At 45.0% G+C, this 21,000-nt stretch overlaps 1 protein-coding gene across 1 annotated transcript in view; it reads right to left on the bottom strand.

Moving 5' to 3' along the window:
* MARCHF11 (membrane associated ring-CH-type finger 11) overlaps positions 1-21,000 on the bottom strand; it is a 196,609-nt gene that overhangs the window by 130,055 nt on the left and 45,554 nt on the right. Inside the window, exon 2 of the mRNA XM_078685721.1 lies at positions 465-620. Within this exon, the coding sequence (XP_078541847.1) occupies positions 465-620 (156 nt within the window). The remainder of the gene's footprint in view (positions 1-464; positions 621-21,000) is intronic.

Genomic DNA, 21,000 nt, shown 5'->3' with positions numbered 1-21,000 from the left:
ATCTTACTCTTAATATTTTACATTAGTCAGACAATAAGGTCAACAGTAGATTTCAAAAAGTCAGCTGTTCAAGATAGCTTATGGCCTCTAAGAAGCCAAAATAACCATCAAAGTATTTCCTGCAACATCTGCACTGACAAGGAAGCTGCATGGTATTCTGTTAAGTGTATATCAATGTTTTCCTTCAACCAATCTATCTTCTGCATGTTGTATCTCATCTGAAGTGGTTGGGTTGTCTGTGACAATGAGATTATTCTTCTTATGAAATGGAGCAAGACACTCTTGAAGAGCCAGTGACACTGCATATGTTTGTTTTTAATGCACCTGTTTTAAGACTATTGCAATAAGCTATATAAACTGACAAGTAGTAAACACTTTGCACTCTGTCTTTAAAAACATATGTTTAACCCAAAAACAAAGATATTATTGTATAATTACTGAAGTATGACTGGATCTGACATTACCTGGCAAGGTCTTTTCATCCTTATTGCTATGACATGGTATCTATAGCAGCAAAGTTCGCATGTCCACGATCCTCTTTCACTGATCCACTTTAACAAACAGAGTTGATGAGTGTACCGTACAGATCCATCACATCTGCAAGGATTCAGCAGGATGCCCTAAAAAGAAAACAAGCTGGATTATAGACATGTTTTACAGAATTTTGCCTTATTTTTGTTCAAGGATTTTTTGACTCAATTGCAGTGACTGCAGAGTTCATCGAAAACACTAGTCAAAGGTCTTTACTTGACTAATAAGTTGAAGTCATAGCCAAAGATGTATAATGACGATAAGGGGCATTACACAGTATTACTGACCTTAATTAAGGGTGTTAATGATAATAGGGATAATTTTGCCAGCACCCTTAGCCTCTTCATGCCCAGTCTCTCACCTTCCAACAGTTCATCTTCTGATTATTGTGAGTGCTTTGAATTAGATAAACAAGAGATATATGTACAACTTCAAATGTGTATTTAAAAATTCTTAAGAATTTGTTTTGCTGCTTCAATAAAATGATATTAGGGGTCCATGGATGCAGGGCTGGATGTTTGTAGATTATTTCCCTTTGGGGGATTTGATTGCACCTGCCGTCAGCATGATCGATACGGTCTACTTCAAAAGGATCCGATTTAAGACTCTAAAGGTGTTTCATCTTATCTGGAGCTCGCTTAAAAAAGTATTTCCAGACATTACCCTTTTTAACCGACGCATGCCCTTAAGATGTAACCCTAACCTACCTCTCTTTATTCATCATAGCTTCCGGGTGAGCTGGGAGGCGGTCAAACGTTTTACCCTGGGACAAATGTTTGAGGGGGAGGATTTTCTCTCATTTGATACTATGCAGCAGCAGTTTTTATTTCCCTGTATCTGTTTTTTTAAGGTACTTGCAAATTTACCATTTATAAATATTACTAACAAAGATGAGCTGGCTTGCTCCCAGAGTATATTATTGGATTTCTTAATGAGAGCGCCAAAGAAGGGGATCATTAGCCTGTCCTATAAGGTGATTTTCTCTGCGGAATTAGATCATCAGGCTGATCTCTTTCAGTTAAGGGCAGATAAATTGAGCAGGGATCTGGGCTTAGTAGTAATGGTCCAGGATATGAGGGTCAGCAATCTTATGGCACAGAGCATTCTAAATGTCTCACAAATTATTGTTCACCACCTTACATGTATTAATGATTTCTATTATGCTCCCCACCGACTATGGCTGAGGAAGCTTTAGGGGATGATCACTGTTTCCGGTGTGCAGCGGAGGGGGCCAATGCAGTTCATATCTTTGCAGCCTGTCCAGCTTGACATAACTAATGGGCTTTTGTTCTCCGGAAAATAACAGTATCTAACATTTGGCTGTTGGGTGGGACCCTAAGGTGATTATGTTGGCGCATTCACCTGCTATCCCTCAAAATGCTGCCAGACTCTACTTTTTTTCTCTGTCTCTTGTAAGACTCACTTTGGCACAATGCTAGCTGGCCACGGTGGCCACTAAGCATGGTGGTAAGAATTTCTTAATTTATGCTTTTTGGAAATGTCTTTGTTAGATAAAAATGTCCGCAGAAGTAGGCTGAGAAAGATATGGAATCCAGTCCGGCTGTGGATGGGTGAAATGTTGGCTGGTCAAGACAATGGGCCTATTCTTTATTGTTCCTTCTATAACACATCCTTACTATGTCTGTCCTCTTGCCCTATTATCATCTTCATATGTTGATTCTTCTTAGTTGTTTCTCAGATGTTGAGTCATTTTGACTTTTTTATATGACAGTTTTCTCCCCCCCCAAATAAAAAAAATATATATATATATATAAATATATATATATATATATATATATATATTTTAGTATATTCTTCATAAAGATTTAATACGCCCTACCACTCCAAGTTAAAGTCTCAAGACACCATATGCTAGATGCAGAAAGCACTGATACTTGAATCAAATCATGAAAGAAGGAAACGCTAAAGATCCTAAAAGGATTACATTTTTGATTTTCCTGGCAATACACAATATCCATTTATACACACCAGGAGGTGTTGAACAAGAGTGTCCAGTATTGGGACTAAATGTTAAAAAATAATCAAATAACAGCTTCAAATTGAGCATTCTCTCTAATGACCAAATAGTCACACAGATCAGCACTGGATTTGAAAGAGGACTGGTGCTTACTGGGCAAACAAATTGGTGACTAAGTTTAATTTGAAATTGTGTAGGGTAGTTAATCTTCCACTTACTTCCCTGAAACAACAGCATTTTTCTACAAGTACAAAGTGATTGAGGGAAATCTTCGGAGAAACTCCAGGAATACATTCTCTTGTCTAGATCTATTCGGATTGTAAAGAAAACTTTCTCTCAGGTCTGTCTCTCTTCGGAAGTGCTTCCTTCCAAGAGAGCAAAGAACTGCCAGCCTTCTTCATTTCACTTCTAAAAAATATGGATAATTTCCAGTTTCCATTCCTCAATTGATCTCTCACATTATTGATGATGCATGGATTCCTTTGTTACCTGACGTCAGTTTGTTCTCTGCTTTATAGGCATGCAATGTGTGTTGGCCTGTTCTTCTAAGAATTTAGCTATCTTCAAGTTAAAGTTGGATTGTGGAATGAGGTTTAGAGAGTGGAGGCACAATAGTTTGCATTTCTGCCTGCTGGGCCAGTGGCAGAGGTAGCAGAGTGGAGAAGACATGCAGGTTCTCTTGGTTTGGCTTTTCCTATATATGTAACCTGGATCCCAACAAAAAGAACATGCTCAGTTTTTATCTGACTAAATCCTGTCTGGTGCTTCTATTAATTACCGGTCTAACAGTCTTGTCTTGTATTTCAAGTGCTGACACTTTCTGGAAACAAGGAAGATCTAGCAGGATGGAAAGGCTACTTTAAGCTAAGCCAGTGAAGGGTCTAGTGAAAAGTAACCTGCCACATACTGGGAAAGCAGTGGAGGAGAGCTGTGGCGAAGTGTGGGAGAGGTGTGGTGCAGCGTCCAGAGAGGCTCAGCTCAGCACCATGTGACTTTGCGCAAAAGCTCACTTAATCTACCTGACGTCCCCCAGCGCCTTGAAACCTTAAGGGATGATATGTTCGCGCTTCACAAAAATAAGGATTAGGAAAGCAGTAAGCCTGTTGGATCCAATAGTGCTAAAACAATAAGCACAAGTCATGAGCATGGGATGTTTAACTTTACAAGGTAATTACTTTCAGGTTGTGTTGCAGACTTCCATCCGCTATGTCAGGGTACTTGTATGTATTAGGCCTCATCAACAGCCTTGGGTAAGGGGGCTAGGACTGGACTATACCAGCCTACATTACATGGACCAAGAGTCCCAATTTTGTTTTGGGGTGGCATGATAATCTAAGAGAGAGGAGGCCTTCAACTGTTGGATGCAGCTCTTCTTGTCACTGGACAGTGGACGTTTGATTGTGCAAATATCTGTTGCTTACATTCACTGTAATAACATAAAGAGCAGTGAAAATGGCCATGTGGACACTGAAGTTGGGTGCATGAAGCATCTAGATGTAAGCATGCTCAGGCAGACACTTAAAGCACCGCTAAAATAGTGTGCATGGGGAGGACATGCTTTTTTTTTAACTCTTTTTATTAGGCAACACAACAAAGAGCACAGCAATGCAGTTAAACAATAACATACAAGCAGGTACAATGTGTGTACAGATTACTCTCAGTATATTATTCCAGGAATTATTTTTCTGGGGAAGACATGCTTCATCTAGATTGTCACATGAAGAAGGTGGCAGCAGTACGCGGCTGTTATTGAGGAGGACATGCTTCATCTAGATTGTCACATGAAAGACGTGGCAGCAGTACGCGGCTGCTATTGAGGAGGACATGCTTCATCTAGATTGTCACATGAAGGAGGTGGCAGCAGTACACGGCTGTTATTGAGGAGGACATGCTTCATCTAGATTGTCACATGAAGGACATGGCAGCAGTATGCGGCTGTTATTGAGGAGGACATGCTTCATCTAGATTGTCACATGAAGGAGGTGGTAGCAGTACGCGGCTGTTGTCCAGCACCATGAAGAGGATGGGGCATCCGTAGCTTGAGACACTTAATGAACAAATTGAGTCAGATTCAATCTTTACTACCGTTCTAGAGGGCATGCTGAATTTTCACTACACAAGATAATGGGAAAAATAGGCAACAGGCTCTAAGCAACTGTCACATTCCTTGAATAATTGGGAAGACTGCTTCCCCCTTCTTGTGAGATATTTTTGAGGTCTTGCTTTAGTCTAGTGGAAGCACTATACAAGTAAAGGAAACTGAACAGTAGAGGTTTGGGAAAACAAACTTGTGTTGTGCAGCAAACACAGCAGTGTTTTTAAATATAAATTTGGGCAGTGTTGCTGTCCTGGCACAAAAATGGCCGACATATTTAGGATAAGTGACTTTTCCTCTGAATGAGGATTATTTTGTATGATTAATTTGTCTCAGTGTGCGATCATACGTAAGAATTCCCAGAGGAAAGACAGACAGACAGACAGACACACACACACACACACACACACACATCAGCCGTAGTCCGTGCAGGTAACAGCGGTGGGGCCGGGCAAGGGGTGATTTCAAGGGACGATGCAGAGGAAAAATTAAATGAATAATTAATTTTCTCTTGCCATCATCCCATGAAATCCCCCTTACCCGGCCCCACCGCTGTTACCTGTACGGACCGCGGCTGACACACATATATACACAAACGCACACAACCCACATCATCTCTTGAGTTAATGTTTTATTATTTTGATTATTTCTGTATTTGGGTGTGCTTGCTGTTGGAAAGAGTATCAATGCTGGTAATGTACAGTGTTCATTTGACTGTGTTGCGGATGGTCCAGGTGTTGCTGACCCTTTCCCAAGTTGAATCAGCCTACAAGCCCTACTGAGACTCTGCTGGGCTGTACTGTTGCTTTCCTTGCTTACTTGGTCATCTCTTTATGGCCAGAAGAGAGGGGGCTGGAACTGAGACAGAGGAGCGCCACTTCCTGCACCACCGCATGGTCAGTAGGGCTGCGATCCACCCCTTGAGAGGTGATGGGGAGCAGACCGAACCCAAAAGATCTTGGACCACAGGATTTAGAGAGGAAGCACCTGAAGCAAGTGTTAAAATTGTAGGCTGCGGAAAGGCAAAAAACAGCCTCTAATTAATTGTATCCAGGTCCACCACAAGAGACATTCTCAAGTCCCCCTCTGAAGGAACGGAGGCCAGAGCAATGTGGACTTGACTGCCAGAAAACTTTGAGGTGCCTCATTAAAGGTCAGAACTACCAGTACAAAATAAACCCACTAAAGGAAGCAAGTCAAAGAGGAACAAATGAAACAAACGTAAAGCGGCACCTGACATATGTTGAGATGCAAGATACCATTACAACATACAGCTAAAGAACCCATCCGCTGAGCACATTGGAGCCTGAGCTAGAGGCTGTGAGAAAATAAATAATGACACTATACTAAAAAGGAAGATGAGATCTCCTGAATGTAAGAAACAAATAACATTACACAAAACCTTAAGGAAAAAACAGGGACCTGTAGCTTGCATGCACAACCCCACCCTCTCTTCTCTCAACATAAAGGAAATCAGTGATACTCAACGCGGGCTTCCTCCTACCCCCAGTACTTAATTCAAAAATACACCTTGAAACCAAGACCTGGCACATTCCAAGATTGAAGATGAAAGGGGAGGAGGCATGGGTGGCAGTAAGGAGAGCAGCCATCCTCACCAAAACAAACTACAGACGTGTACTTGTGGTTTCACCACAACATACCAGTAAAGAAGTGCTGTGGGCAGTTGCCCTATTGAGAACTGCTTTACAACACAAGATAGACACCCTGGCGATCAATGTGATCTGCATAAGAGTGCATCTTTGCCAAGGTAACAGTGGGGGTGGTAAAGTGGAAGGTGAGGGACCAAATGAAAGACATGACAAGTGTGAAAGAGAACGCAGCACAAAATCATGAAACAGACCTCCTTATGGCTAGACAGGAGGATGCAGAAAGTAGATCGGGCCACAACGATACTGGTATATTTGGGATTATGCTCAGAAGGGCCCTCAGTAAAGTAAAACAGAAAGGACATGGGAAAACCAAGCATCCACCATCACAAACAGCGAGAAGATCAGAAAGAAATGCCAGCTGCGAGGCAAAAATGAGACAGATGGATGAAGGACTTCAGAGTACCACTGAGGCAAATGTAGAGCATGAACAATCAGAGATATCATCAGAGAAAAGTGGAATTGTTAAACACCCCAGAAACTGAGTAAGATAACCAAAAACAACTGATTGATACATTTGGAACTTGTGAACGGAAAGCGGTCCCTACCTTAAGTGACCCGTCGCTTCCCTCAAGCTCCCGAGCCTCGCGGACCGCTCCGGCGGCGTCCCTGGCAACCCGGACTCCAGTTGTTTCTCCCTCATTACAGGATCCAAACCGGAAGGAGGAGAAACCGGAAGGACTCCCGAGTGACCCCGGAAGTCCCTCCCACTACCCGACGTCGGAAGAGGAAAAAGCCGGAAGAGCCCGCAGCGTTGTTGTCAGAGAGCCCGACTCGTGGCAGAAGACGGACGGCGGCGACCCGGTGACCCAGAACGGCGAAGAAGGAGAAGAAGACAAAATCTGGACGGAGGACTGGTGGAGTCCGGTGGAGGACGCTGGAGAGCGGCCGTAACTCAAAGGAGAGTTACGGTGGGGCATGTGAGTACCCTGTCTCCTGGCTCCCAGGCGGACCTGTATATATATGTAAATAGCATAAATCCTCACCGTATGGCACCTCTAAGAGCACTGTATATAAGTTTATATCACGACCCGAAAACACTTAGAGTAGTGATCCCCTCACCGGAATCCTCACCCAGTGCACCTTCTTCCTTCCCCGCTTGTATTCTCTCCCATCTTCCTCCCTACCGTCCCCCCCCTCACTCTCGTCTTGCCCTCAACACAATCCTGGTGTCGGTAACAGGCCACTGATAGTCCTGTGTTTTAGGACTAACCGCCCTGTTCTCTATCCCTTTGACTCCGAGGACCACCGGACCAGCAGAGAGAGAGAGAGGAAGGATCACCCTTAACCCCGAGGCGTCCAGCAAGACCCTACCCGGACCTTCCCTCACCCTACGACGACCACCCGGAAGACCACCTTCATCTCTACCCTCTGCTTCTACATCTACCCCGACCCTACCTTTGTGTACATGAAGACATTGCTCACTTTATACGGCCTCCACGCCTGTTATTTCGGCCCGCACAACCCCCACGACTACAGTTGGTGTCAGAAGTGGGATTGCCCGGAAGCATGGAGGCCGCGGTAAAGAAGCTCGGCGAGCCCCAGGAACAGCTGGGGAAGATGATGGAGCAGTTCCTCAAGACCGCAGAGGACGACCGAGGCCAGTTGCATGACGTATTGAAGGGGCAAGGGGCGGCCCAGGACCAAGCCATGGGTAAACTCACGGACGTACTAGGCCACCAAAGACCTGTCACCTCCCTCCCCTCAGTGGTTCTTCAAAAGTACGTCCCGGGAGAAGACCCGGACTTCTTTTTTACTAATTTTGAACGGCTGGCCCAAGCCGCTGCCTGGCCCCCTGATCGCTGGGGACACTATCTAGGTCCACTGCTTACCGGCGAACTACAGGCTGCGTACCAACAGGCCAATGTACAAGGCCAAACGCCGTATGCAGACATCAAAACCTGTATCCTGGAGCGTCTAGGCATAGACGATGAGACCTACAGGGTGAAGTTACGCCAAGCAAAAGAAGGACCACAAGAAACACCAAGAGCATTGTCCTTCCGCATCCGGGATCTGGCAGACCGCTGGTTGCGATCTGCCTCCGCCACAAAGGAAGATATCCTCTCCAAAATTTATTTGGAGCAGTTTCTGGCTTCCCTGCATCTTTCTACCCAAAAATGGGTTCGCCAACACGCCCGTCTCACATTGGATAGTGCGGTAGAGATCGCCAGCGCCTACAGCCGCGCCCAAGACTTTCAGAGGCCCAAGGAGGAACACTCTCACCGGCCCCAGTCACACAACCTGACCCGACCATCGAGACCTCCACAACCTAAGAAACCGGAGCCGCTCCCTTTGTTCCCGTATCCTGTTACGCCAAGGCCACCCCACCCGGTCCTCAGTGCTATTACTGTGGGGGATATGGACACATCGCCCGAGTGTGTCCCCAGAGAGAAGAACCAATGGAGGTGGGCCTCGCCCGGAACTTTGTATGCATTGCTGCGGAACCGAACCCTCCTAGATTCCACTGCCCGGTACGGATCGACGGACACCCTGTTCTAGCCCTTGCAGACACGGGCTGCAGACAAAGTGTACTCCGTCCACAGGAGATGCCAAACCCGGTGGGACCAGTGACGGGTACGGTCGCCATCCAGTGCGTTCATGGCGACACAAAACTATACCCCACTGCCCGGGTTCAGGTTCAACACCCTACGGATCAGGGTACCACACTGACCATTGGCCTTATTCCTAACCTCCCAGAGCAAGTAATACTGGGAAGCGACTACCCTGGATTACCCCGCCTTCTCCATAAGACCACCGACTCTCTAGAAAAGTGGTGGTTGGAAGCCCCGTTTTCACATGACCAAGCCGGTCAAGATGTCCCAGACAAACCTCACAAAACAAAAACCCAAAAGAAGAAAGAGAAGAGGAACCATGCCACTGTCTTTCCGGTCCGAGTGGAAGAACACCCCTGGGAAACAGACAGGGAATTCCGTGCTGCCCAACAGGAGGATCCCGTCCTCCAAGACACCTGGGGACGGGCACTGGACAACGAAGACCCCTTACAAGTAGGTCCCTATTTCTTTAAAAAGAATGGCCTTTTATACAGGAAGGGAGGGGCACAACAAACACCACAGCTGATAATCCCGGGACCCTTCAGGGACAAGGTATTGTTCCTCGCCCACAGTCATCTGCTAGGAGGCCACTTTAGTGACGAAAAGACAGGACAGGCCATTCTGGACAAATTCTATTTGCCCGGCGTATACCAACAAATAAAACTGTACTGCCGTGCATGCCCGGTGTGTCAAAAGAATAGCAGGTATCGACCTCCCAGAGTACAGCTACAGCCTCTACCCCTTATCGACATACCCTTTAGTAGAGTAGGGATGGACATCATAGGCCCCCTGTTGCCCTCCAGAAGCGGGTGTCGATACGCATTGGTGCTGGTGGATTACGCCACTCGTTTTCCGGAAGCCGTACCCCTAAGACAACCCACAACCCAGAACATAGCCAAAGCCCTAATCTCGATTTTCTCTAGGGTGGGCTTCCCTAGAGAAATCCTGACCGACCAGGGGACTACCTTCGTGTCCACCCTTATGAGACAGGTGTGTTCCAGACTGGGTATCAAGCAGATAAGGACCCCAGCGTACCACCCCCAGACGGATGGGCTGGTCGAGCGATACAACGCTACTCTAAAGACTACACTGAAGAAGTTGTTGGCTCTTGAGAGTAGGAGGTGGGAGGAAATGCTACCCCTAGCTTTGTTTGCGATCCGCTGCAAGGTGCAGAGCAGCACAGGATACTCGCCCTATGAGCTGTTATATGGGCGACCCCCACGGACCCTGTTGGATATGGCCAAAGAGGTATGGGAGGCCGAACCAGACCGAACCCGGCCCCTCCCCAAGTATGTAGAAAACCTCAAGACACATTTGGGGCAAATCCAAGACATTGTAAGGCAGAACATGGTAACAGCACAAACTAGACAAAAACACCAATACGATAAGGGCACCAAACCACGGTCTTTTGGCCCCGGTGACCTTGTTCTTCTCCTGATCCTTTCCTCGGACCACAAGTTACTAGGCCAATGGCAGGGCCCGTTTTCTGTCCTTCGACAAGTAACGCCGGTCACCTACGAGGTTGAAACCGACCCTAACAGACATGTCTCCCAGATTTACCACGTAAACCTACTGAAGGCCTGGATCGGTCCTCTACCTGTAATGGTTGGTACAGAACCCAAATCGGTTTTGTCCTATGAGGGGTGCATGGATCCGGATCTGCCCGAAACCCTAAGACAAGAACTGCGGGCGTCCTTGAGACCACTACAAAAGACCTTCTCCTCCTACCCGGGTCGCACCTCTGTAATCGAACATGCCATCATAACCGAACCCGGAAAAACGGTACGTCAACGACCCTATCGAGTCCCTGAAGCCCGTAGAGCCGTCATACAAGAAGAGATAGTCCAGATGATGCGCTTGGGGGTTATAGAGCCGTCCATCAGTAGTTGGAACTCTCCCATTGTCTTGGTCCCTAAACCGGACGGTTCTATCAGGTTTTGCATAGACTTTCGGGAGGTGAATAAAATCTCCTCCTTCGATACGTACCCCCTCCCTCGTGTTGACGAGATGATTGAACGGATAGGGAAGGCGAAGTATATCAGTACGCTGGACCTCTGTAAGGGGTACTGGCAGATCCCCTTGAAGGAAGAGGATAAGACGAAGACAGCGTTTTCTAACCCCGATGGACTATATCAGTTCACCATGATGCCCTTCGGCCTTCACGGTGCACCCGCTACTTTCCAAAGAGCCATGAATCACGTCCTACAACCACATTCACGGTACGCGGGAGCCTATTTGGATGATATAATCATCTATAGCGATGAGTGGCCCCAACACCTGTATCACCTACAAGAAGTCATCTCCTCCCTGGGTTCTTATGGGTTCAGCATTAACCCCGCGAAAACCACCCTTGCTGCCCAAACGGTTAAGTACCTGGGCTATCTGTTAGGTGAGGGAGTGATCCGTCCCCAGAACAATAAAATCACAGCCATCCAGTCGATCCCCTTTCCGAAAACACGAAAAGAACTACGTGCATTTCTTGGTCTCTTGGGGTATTACAGGAGATTTATCCCTGGGTTTTCACAGACAGCGGCCCCACTCACTGATCTCTTGAAAAAGACAACAAAGACCGAAGACGTACTGAAGCACCCGGACTCTCGTATGTTACGTGCTTTCCACCTCCTCAAACAGTCCTTGTTATCTGGTCCTGTGCTTATCAGCCCGGACTATAACCTGCCGTTTATCCTTCAGACCGATGCTTCAGATCAGGGTCTGGGGGCTGTTCTGTCCCAGAGGGACCACAACGGCGACGAACGGCCCATCCTTTTTCTAAGCCGAAAGCTGTTTCCAAGGGAGATGAACTACGCGGTGGTAGAAAAAGAGGCGTTGGCCATCAAATGGGCCATAGAAAGCCTCCGCTACTACCTGGACGGACGTGAATTCGTCCTGTATACCGATCACGCTCTATTGGAATGGATGGCCCGCAACAAAGGACATAACGACCGTGTGTTACGTTGGTTCTTGTCCCTCCAACCCTATAGATTCAAGACTTTGCACCGGAAAGGCGTTGAACAGGGCAACGCCGACTACCTGTCCCGATACCCTCCCCCTGCAGCTCCTGCACCCCGTACAAGAAGGACAGCTAGGGGAAGGGGATGTGAACGGAAAGCGGTCCCTACCTTAAGTGACCCGTCGCTTCCCTCAAGCTCCCGAGCCTCGCGGACCGCTCCGGCGGCGTCCCTGGCAACCCGGACTCCAGTTGTTTCTCCCTCATTACAGGATCCAAACCGGAAGGAGGAGAAACCGGAAGGACTCACGAGTGACCCCGGAAGTCCCTCCCACTACCCGACGTCGGAAGAGGAAAAAGCCGGAAGAGCCCGCAGCGTTGTTGTCAGAGAGGCCGACTCGTGGCAGAAGACGGACGGCGGCGACCCGGTGACCCAGAACGGCGAAGAAGGAGAAGAAGACGAAATCTGGATGGAGGACTGGTGGAGTCCGGTGGAGGACGCTGGAGAGCGGCCGTAACTCAAAGGAGAGTTACGGCGGGGCATGTGAGTACCCTGTCTCCTGGCTCCCAGGCGGACCTGTATATATATGTAAATAGCGTAAATCCTCACCGTATGGCACCTCTAAGAGCACTGTATATAAGTTTATATCACGACCCGAAAACACTTAGAGTAGTGATCCCCTCACCGGAATCCTCACCCAGTGCACCTTCTTCCTTCCCCGCTTGTATTCTCTCCCATCTTCCTCCCTACCGTCCCCTCCCTCACTCTCGTCTTGCCCTCAACACAATCCTGGTGTCGGTAACAGGCCACTGATAGTCCTGTGTTTTAGGACTAACCGCCCTGTTCTCTCTCCCTTTGACTCCGAGGACCACCGGACCAGCAGAGAGAGAGAGAGGAAGGATCACCCTTAACCCCGAGGCGTCCAGCAAGACCCTACCCGGACCTTCCCTCACCCTACGACGACCACCCGGAAGACCACCTTCATATCTACCCTCTGCTTCTACATCTACCCCGACCCTACCTTTGTGTACCTGAATAAAAACTGCAAAGACATTGCTCACTTTATACGGCCTCCACGCCTGTTATTTCGGCCCGCACAACCCCCACGACTACAGAACTATATCGTCCAGAGCAAAGATGGGGAGAAGTAAAGTAAGTTCTTTCTGGTAATGTATTAGCCAACACTAAGAAACTTAGCATCTAAGTCAGAAACTAGCCACTCCAAGACTATATGTTTCTGGAGGTACAATAAAGCTATATGAAGAAAAATGCAGGAAAGCGGTTGAGGCACACACAATCTGTTGTAACGGAGGTCACTCATCCTATACCAGAAGTGATTCCTATATAAGTCTGAGTCACAATGATTGGGAAGGGTAGTTAAGGGAAAAAGCTCCTCAAGGATTGAGGAAGCAGAAGGTTTGAATCCTATGGCATGGGTATGCGCAGAGTTGTTCATGTTTAAAGTTATTTCAGTTCAGGATAACAGATATGCAAAATGGTTCGGGGTGGGCCTTCAGGTGCAAGGGGTGAGTTAAGAACGATATACATAAATGTGAAAATAGATCAACTCAAAATGCCCCAGGGGTTCTACTACCAAAAAAGAACGCACCTCCTAGGTACAGAATGGGAGCTATTGAGTAGAGGAATATACAAGACAGTTGCACATGTCGGCTTTACTACAGATTCTAGAGGCAAAGTGATTATAATAAAGAAATTATTACCACTCATTATTTAACAAATTTGGTGGGATCCCCAAGGATGCTATGTAGCCGTAAAGATCCTCAAATCTGCCATAACTAAGGCTCATGTCGCTATACAGCTGAAATTAAAAACCATGACAATGGACAAGATCAGTCCACTATTAATCCAAACACATCACAACATTTTGATAATAAGGGTGATCTAAATATGACCTTAAATGAGGAGCTAGTGCACCTAAAATGCTAGCCTAGGATACACAAAACTTTTGAAATTCCTAAATGCACAAGGCATGTGTGATCTCTGGAGAACTCACAACCAAGACACCACACAGTACTCCTACTACTCTGGGGTACTTAACCCATTCTCCTGGATTGACTGCATACTTTCCCTGAAATACAATTCCTAGCAAGATGGATAGCAGATGACTCACTGCCTTGGGCATCATATTCTATGTCAGGACCGGAAGTGAGCCTTATGCATACACTTCTTTAATTACTAACTTTAGCAGCACAACCAGCTTAAGAACTTCAATCAAATCTCACATATAAAGTAACAAGCAGCTTGTGAGATAAAGAACTACAAGTTCCAGTGGCATGCTTGCCCTAGGTCCTAAACCAGTTTGGGGCCATCTTCATCTATACTACATGCTGAGAGGTCCTCCTTGATTCCTGCTCTTGCAGCACTATCATCATCTGCACTTTCTGTCTTTGGTTCATGGTCTAGCCTACTAGGGGGATCTTGCTTGCAAACCTGAGACCTTTGTGGAGGCGTGCACTTCGTGCGCTGATCGAAGCCGACCCGCCAGCAGACGCACTGAGAGAGATGCTGCCTTTTCTCTTGCCAAGAAATCCAGCTCCAGTGTTTCCAAGCTCCCCTTGCAGGGTGTTGGGAAATCGAGTCCGGAGTCCAGACCTCCTTCAATCTAAAACCAAGGTACGGAGCTGATTAGACCCTAAGAGAAATCTTGGATAGATTCTTGGCAAAAGAATACTAAACTTATGTTACACCACACTTACTTCTTCCCTCGTACTAGACTTAGGTTAGGTACATCGGGGTAGGCGTATTTTAGAAGCACCAGTTGAGTACTTTTAGTCTTTATTTATTTATGTATGTATTTTATGGCTTAGAAACCATACCATGCTTTTACAGTATTATTTTATAATACTCTTCTTGCTGTACGCATTATACTTTACAGCCAGTATTACGATTGCAGCAGTTCATTTCTTCTGCATGAGAAAGAAGACTGTTCAATAAATACTTTTATTGAAAATGCACGTCTCTCTATTTCTCTGCACCTTTGATGAAACGAAGCATGCACGATTGACTGGGTGAAATACCTATCTATTGTTTCCACGACTCTGAAGATACGTTTTATCTTGGGGAAACAAAGTTGTCATGTTTATGCGGTTGTCAGAAACTAATCCCTTCTTGTTCATTCGAGAAAGTTTCTAGTGACCTCTGAGCTAGCTGGCCCTCACAATTAAGTTTAATATATTCGATAGAGACCTAGTAGACATAAGTCCTACGTCAAATCTATAGGATATATTATTCCAATGCGCAGAGCCTATTGGGAATATAGGAACTACACTACGTGGCGCCCAACGTTTGGTAAGGCACTAATTTAACGCTAGATACTAGAGTAACTCAGTTGTGTTTTTCACAGAGACCCCTTTTTTCCCTGTAAAATACTCCAATAGACGTCTGGAGTGGGTTAAAGGATAACATTTCCGCCATAACTGAGTGGGACGAAAATCCTATACATTAATTTTTGGTTTTGTTCAACGTTGAAAGATACAGTGTTCCAAAATATTGTGCACCTTATCTTTGTTTCCTTGAAACTTGCTCTGCAAGACTTTCAACAAAATGTTGAATAGCGACACCGAAAACGGTGGAGATGCAGTAAATGCAAACCAACCGGGTTTAAACCTTACAGATTTCCAAGAAACTGATGCGGATGCTATAATCATCCCGGAAAATGTACGGAAAACAATAGCTATAAAGCTTATTGAAAATGGCCTATCACCAAGAGGTGGTAAGGTAATTTTTGTCATAGAGGCACACAAATATCGGCAGACAGAGGTATTCTATTCATGGATTATCTTCCCTGAAGCAAATCCAAGAACACATGTGTTCCACTTCTACAAGATAGAGGAACCTCCAGCGGAATTCGTTCCTTTCGAGGACATTGAAATACCACTAACTTACCAAGAGCATCAGCTCTGGTTTAAAGGCGCTCTACAACATCAAAATCACATTACCAGGCTCGGTCCACTAGGTAGACCAGGAGCAACATGGCCGGTACTAGCCAGCTATACACCACATCCTGCCATTGAAAGAATGACAGGTCCAGAACTTTTAGCTCTGCTAAAACAATTACTAAAAATACATAGACAATTGGTACAATATGTCATGTGGACTCTAACAGTCCAACCGACTATCAGAATTCTACAGCAAACCCCATACCAGGGGAACACAAACAAAATTACACCACAGACTATACAATCGGTCATTGGTAAATTACCCACAAAAAGGGACAAATTCCATTCTGGTTAGCTCACAAAATTACTCAAATCGAGGCAGTATTTCCCGATAGTACGCCTCATGAGAAACACAGGATTCTAACAATCTGTTTACCAATGGGGATCGCACCACACCTGGAGAACTATGACACTTAGGGTACAGTCTTTGCTGCAATCTACACAAAAACACATGGTGTTCCGTCCATGGCGGTAATACCAGAAGTCCTGAAACAGATTCAAAATGAATACGGGGAAGAGTCTGCTTTAAATCTCGGTATGAAGTTACTGAAGGATTTCAAACAGGTCTATAATATTAGCCAATATTAAATTGTGAAGCAGCATCTGTGGCAATCTAACAAAGACTAAAATAACTTGATGTAACTGAGCAACCATATGAACTGGCAAGAAAAATAGAAAAATCGTACGAGTAACTAGGTAGAGATAGTTTGGGTGGGAAACCAGTACAGTCCAAACTAACAGAAAATCCTGTAAAAGTTTTTATCAAAAACAATCTCACTACTCCTAAAAAGAAGTGGGAAAATACTAGACAGACACTTCCTAAAGAGAAGCGTTCTCAATCAAGAGGTATGTCTCCTCAAAAGGAGCCCTCTGAAAAAAGGTATAAACTCAGAAACAGGAATAATTTGAAAAAACCTGATAGATATCAAGATACTGATACACGTTCCTCTCGTACCTTTCAGACTTCCTCGCAGAAATCCGAAAGAAGAGGACGATCAGAACACAAGGAAGAACGCGTGAAGTCCAAAGACGATCAACACATTCCACAAAAATAAGAAAACTCAATTCACCAAAAAGAAGATAGCAGGTCTAAAAATCAGACATGCCGAGGATCTTGAGGACACAACTCAAGAACGGGGAGTGGGCCCAGACAATGCTGGACAGCGCAGCAGAAGTTACCATAGCTCACAAGATCCTGAAGGATCACCTGGAGACAGTGGACTTGAATGAGTATATTCAAGTTGAAACCGCCGACACCAGGGTTAGTGTACCCCATACGTTATATGAAGTAACACTCAGGATGGAGGGGGACATAACTATAAAATTAAGAGCATTCTTTTGGGAAAAACTCTATAAGGGTTATGACATTCTTCTGGCTGTAAAAGACTGGCCACCTGAATTTGTCAGGGAGTGCCCACATGGCGAAGAAATAATTATGCCAGCCTTCTCAAATCATATTCCTAATGATAAAAAATACACCTATACCAGAAAATGGGCTGTGGCCCAGGCTCCAGCATTATATAAAAATCATGTGGGATGGGATGAGGACTCTCCTCACCATAAGATCCAGTTAAAAAATCAACCTACTGCTCAGAAGCAGTATCCAGTTAAGCAAGAAACTAAAAAACAGGTCAGGGAGATCTTAGATCAACTTGAATACCAAGGGGTGATTGAAACATGCACCTCATCAATGAACAATCCTTTTTTTCCTGTCTCCAAACCGGACAATAGATATCGTCTATTTTTGGACTACAGACATTTAAACTCTTGTTGCAAAACCTTTGCAGTACAAAATGCACACAGTGCAGTACTAATGAATAACATCGTGCGCAAAAAATATAAAACTACATTAGATATTTCAAACGGTTTCTTCTGTCAAAATATCGCACCTGAACGCAGGTATTTGACCGCTTTCTCAATTATGGGGATACAACGTCACTTCTGTCGTCTCCCCCAGGGATTCAAGAATAGTCCAGGGGTATTTTCTGTCAGAGTAACAGAGTTACTGCAAACTTATGATGATGAGGCATTATCTTATGTAGATGACATATATCTTACAGATGATGACTTGGACAGGCACTTGAACAGAGTGAACACCATAATACTTGGTTTCACATCTGAAGGGTACGAATTCAACTTTAAAAAATCAAGAATTGCCCACCTCAACGTCCTATTCTTAGGATACGAACTTTCAAGTGAAGGCAAAAGCCTGGCAGCAAACTTTTTAGAAAAGTGTGCGCTGCTCCAACCTCCAAAAACACTGAAAAACTTACAGTCAATTCTAGGATTTCTGAATTTTGGAAGAACTTACATTCTAAATTACGCAGAAAGGGTTAAACCTCTCTACGAACTAATCAAATCTGATTTCAAATCAACTAATTGGACTCAAAAACACACAGAAATCAAAGCGGCAAATTGCTAGGAAATGGGGTTCCGGAATAGTACCCTCGAGAACACAATGGGAAAATGACATGGATGCAGCAATGGTGGCAGAAAGAGCGGTGTACATCCATAGGGGCTGCCCGAAAAAATGGTCCAGAATATGGGGGAAATGGAATGAACATCGAGGCAATCTATGTGAACCCCCGCAAGGACTATCTGACCCTGAAAACAGTCCATAATTTAGAAAGTTGCAGTATTGAACGTACAAAGGCCATAGATATAGAAAATGAGGGGGAGGAGGGAGAGGAATGATATTTTGCTATGTAATGTCTACGGGGAAATTCATACTCCATACACACTATAACCAGAGACTACTGTTTAGGGGAGGGAATATTGTGGAGGAACTGAACTATTTCATAACTGCCCGTATACTACACCTAATGATTCTGGACGAAGATGAATATGTAATGTACTAAGATGTTTATGATGTAGGGGAATACTATGTGTACGTGCCTGGTGGAAATTGATTGATAATTGTACTGTTCAAAAGATAAAAAGCCAATAAAATTGTTTTAAAAAATAAAAAAACACACAGAAATTTTGCGTTCAGTGCAAACAGACACATTAGCAACAACCCATTTACAGAAACGCATAAACATACGCAACCTTGTAATCCGAATCATCCCAGGGAGATGCGGATTTACATATCTAACCTTTAATGAAGGTGAAAAGGTACCAATAGCTTATAAATCACACTTGTACACACAAGCTGAAATGAAATTCACGTCAACAGAAAAAATTCTGACAGCGGTTCAAACTGCAGTAGTATAAGATGGAGCCCTGGCACAGGGAAAACGCATAATGGTTGTTACGCCTGTACCTGCTTTAGAGGCAGTGACAAAAGCAAGCATTCCGAATGCAAAAGCTTTACATCTGAGATGGATACAATGGGTTAATTCTCTTGCTGCAACAGACGTTGAATACGTTTTTGATCCATATTTGAAAACTCAAGAATTTCTACAATACGAACAAGAATGTCCTCTGCCCACTGAGATTTTGCCTCTAGAACATTATAGATGTATGATTTATACAGACGGATCAGCACAGCCCGCAATCGGGGGAAAACAAGCTTATAGTGCTGCGTGCGCGATTGTTAAAGGTCGCTGGCGCGATGGTAAATTCAGACCGATGGTCACAAAAACGTAATCTCTAGGAGACTGTACAGCTCAGCGAGCTGAACTACAGGCTTTCAAGATGGCGCTGGAAAAAACCGATCGTGAATTCCCCACACTCATAGTGTGCGATTTGTATTACTGCATCTAGTCTTACAATGAATACTTGCAGAACTGGGTTCAAAACGGTATCAAAGGCGCAAAAGGTGGCACAATCAAGCATAAGTTGCTTTGGGAACAAGTAGTTCTATTACAGAAAGAACTACAAAAGACTCAGGTGATCCATTTACTGAGTCATCAGTGTGATGGCGTTCACATTGCAGGGAATTCATTGGCTGATGAAGCCGCGAAGGCAGCTGTGCAAACGTCTTCCGTAGCTGCAATCACTCGTTCAAAAACGAAAATAGACGGCGAAACAATGCTAGCTGTAAATGCCATAAGCAAAGGCAGCGGTGCAGCGTTACCTCTAAACAATCCACTTGAATATGCATACGTAATTGATGCCAACTCCGTTCCTTTTGCTTGAATCCCTGAAGTGGGGGATAGGGTAATTCCAAACAAGGAACGTAGAGGTGCTTTGATACAAGAAGCACATACGGGAGAGGGTCTGATTCATCAAGGGATCTCAAAATCTCTACTCAAATTAAAAGAGACGTACTGGTGGCCAGGGATGAATGCTCACATTTACGAATTTGGAATTAATTGCGATCACTGCTACAGAGATGTATTACTGCATCTAGTCTTACAATGAATACTTGCAGAACTAGGTTCAAAACGGTATCAAAGACGCAAAAGGTGGCACAATCAAGCATAAGTTGCTTTGGGAACAAGTAGTTCTATTACAGAAAGAACTACAAAAGACTCAGGTGATCCATTCACTGAGTCATCAGTGTGATGGCGTTCACATTGCAGGGAATTCATTGGCGGATGAAGCCGCGAAAGCAGCTGTACAAACTTCTCCCATAGCTGCAATCACTCGTTCAAAAACGAAAATAGACGGCGAAACAATGCTAGCTGTCAATGCCATAAGCAAAGGCAGCGGTGCAGCGTTACCTCTAAACAATCCACTTGAATATGCATACATAATTGATGCCAACTCCGTTCCTTTTGCTTGAATCCCTGGAGTGGGGGATAGGGTAATTCCAAACAAGGAACGTAGAGGTGCTTTGATACAAGAAGCACATATGGGAGAGGGTCTGATTCATCAAGGGATCTCAAAATCTCTACTCAAATTAAAAGAGACGTACTGGTGGCCAGGGATGAATGCTCACATTTACGAATTTGGAATTAATTGCGATCACTGCTACAGAGATCATAGCTTAGAAAGCCGCCAGATACCTAACAACAGTGTAGCCAGCCCAGTACAGACACCATTGTTAGACAGCATTAGACTTTCTACACGCAGACGTCACCATGGACGAATGCGGTCCCACAACTATTAGGACAAGATTCATTTGGATGTGGCCTCAGCACTCGGCTGACGCCCGAACTGTTAGAAAAGATTTGCGAGTCTTTATCGGCACATACGCAATCGGCACGCTACATTCTGAACAGGGTCCTGCGTTTAGCTCTCAAGCTTACAAGGAGGCCATGGCCAGTTTGGGCGTTGCATTGCGGTACTCAAGTCCATTCCATCCTGAAGGAAATTCGGTAGTGGAAAGAAAAAAACGGGACATAAAGCAATCTATAACAGCTAGGGTATTAGGCTCGGGTGGC

The sequence above is a fragment of the Lissotriton helveticus genome, chromosome 4_1, assembly GCF_964261635.1.
Source record: "Lissotriton helveticus chromosome 4_1, aLisHel1.1, whole genome shotgun sequence".
Taxonomy (NCBI): domain Eukaryota; kingdom Metazoa; phylum Chordata; class Amphibia; order Caudata; family Salamandridae; genus Lissotriton; species Lissotriton helveticus.
This window is presented reverse-complemented; position numbering and strand designations above follow the sequence as displayed.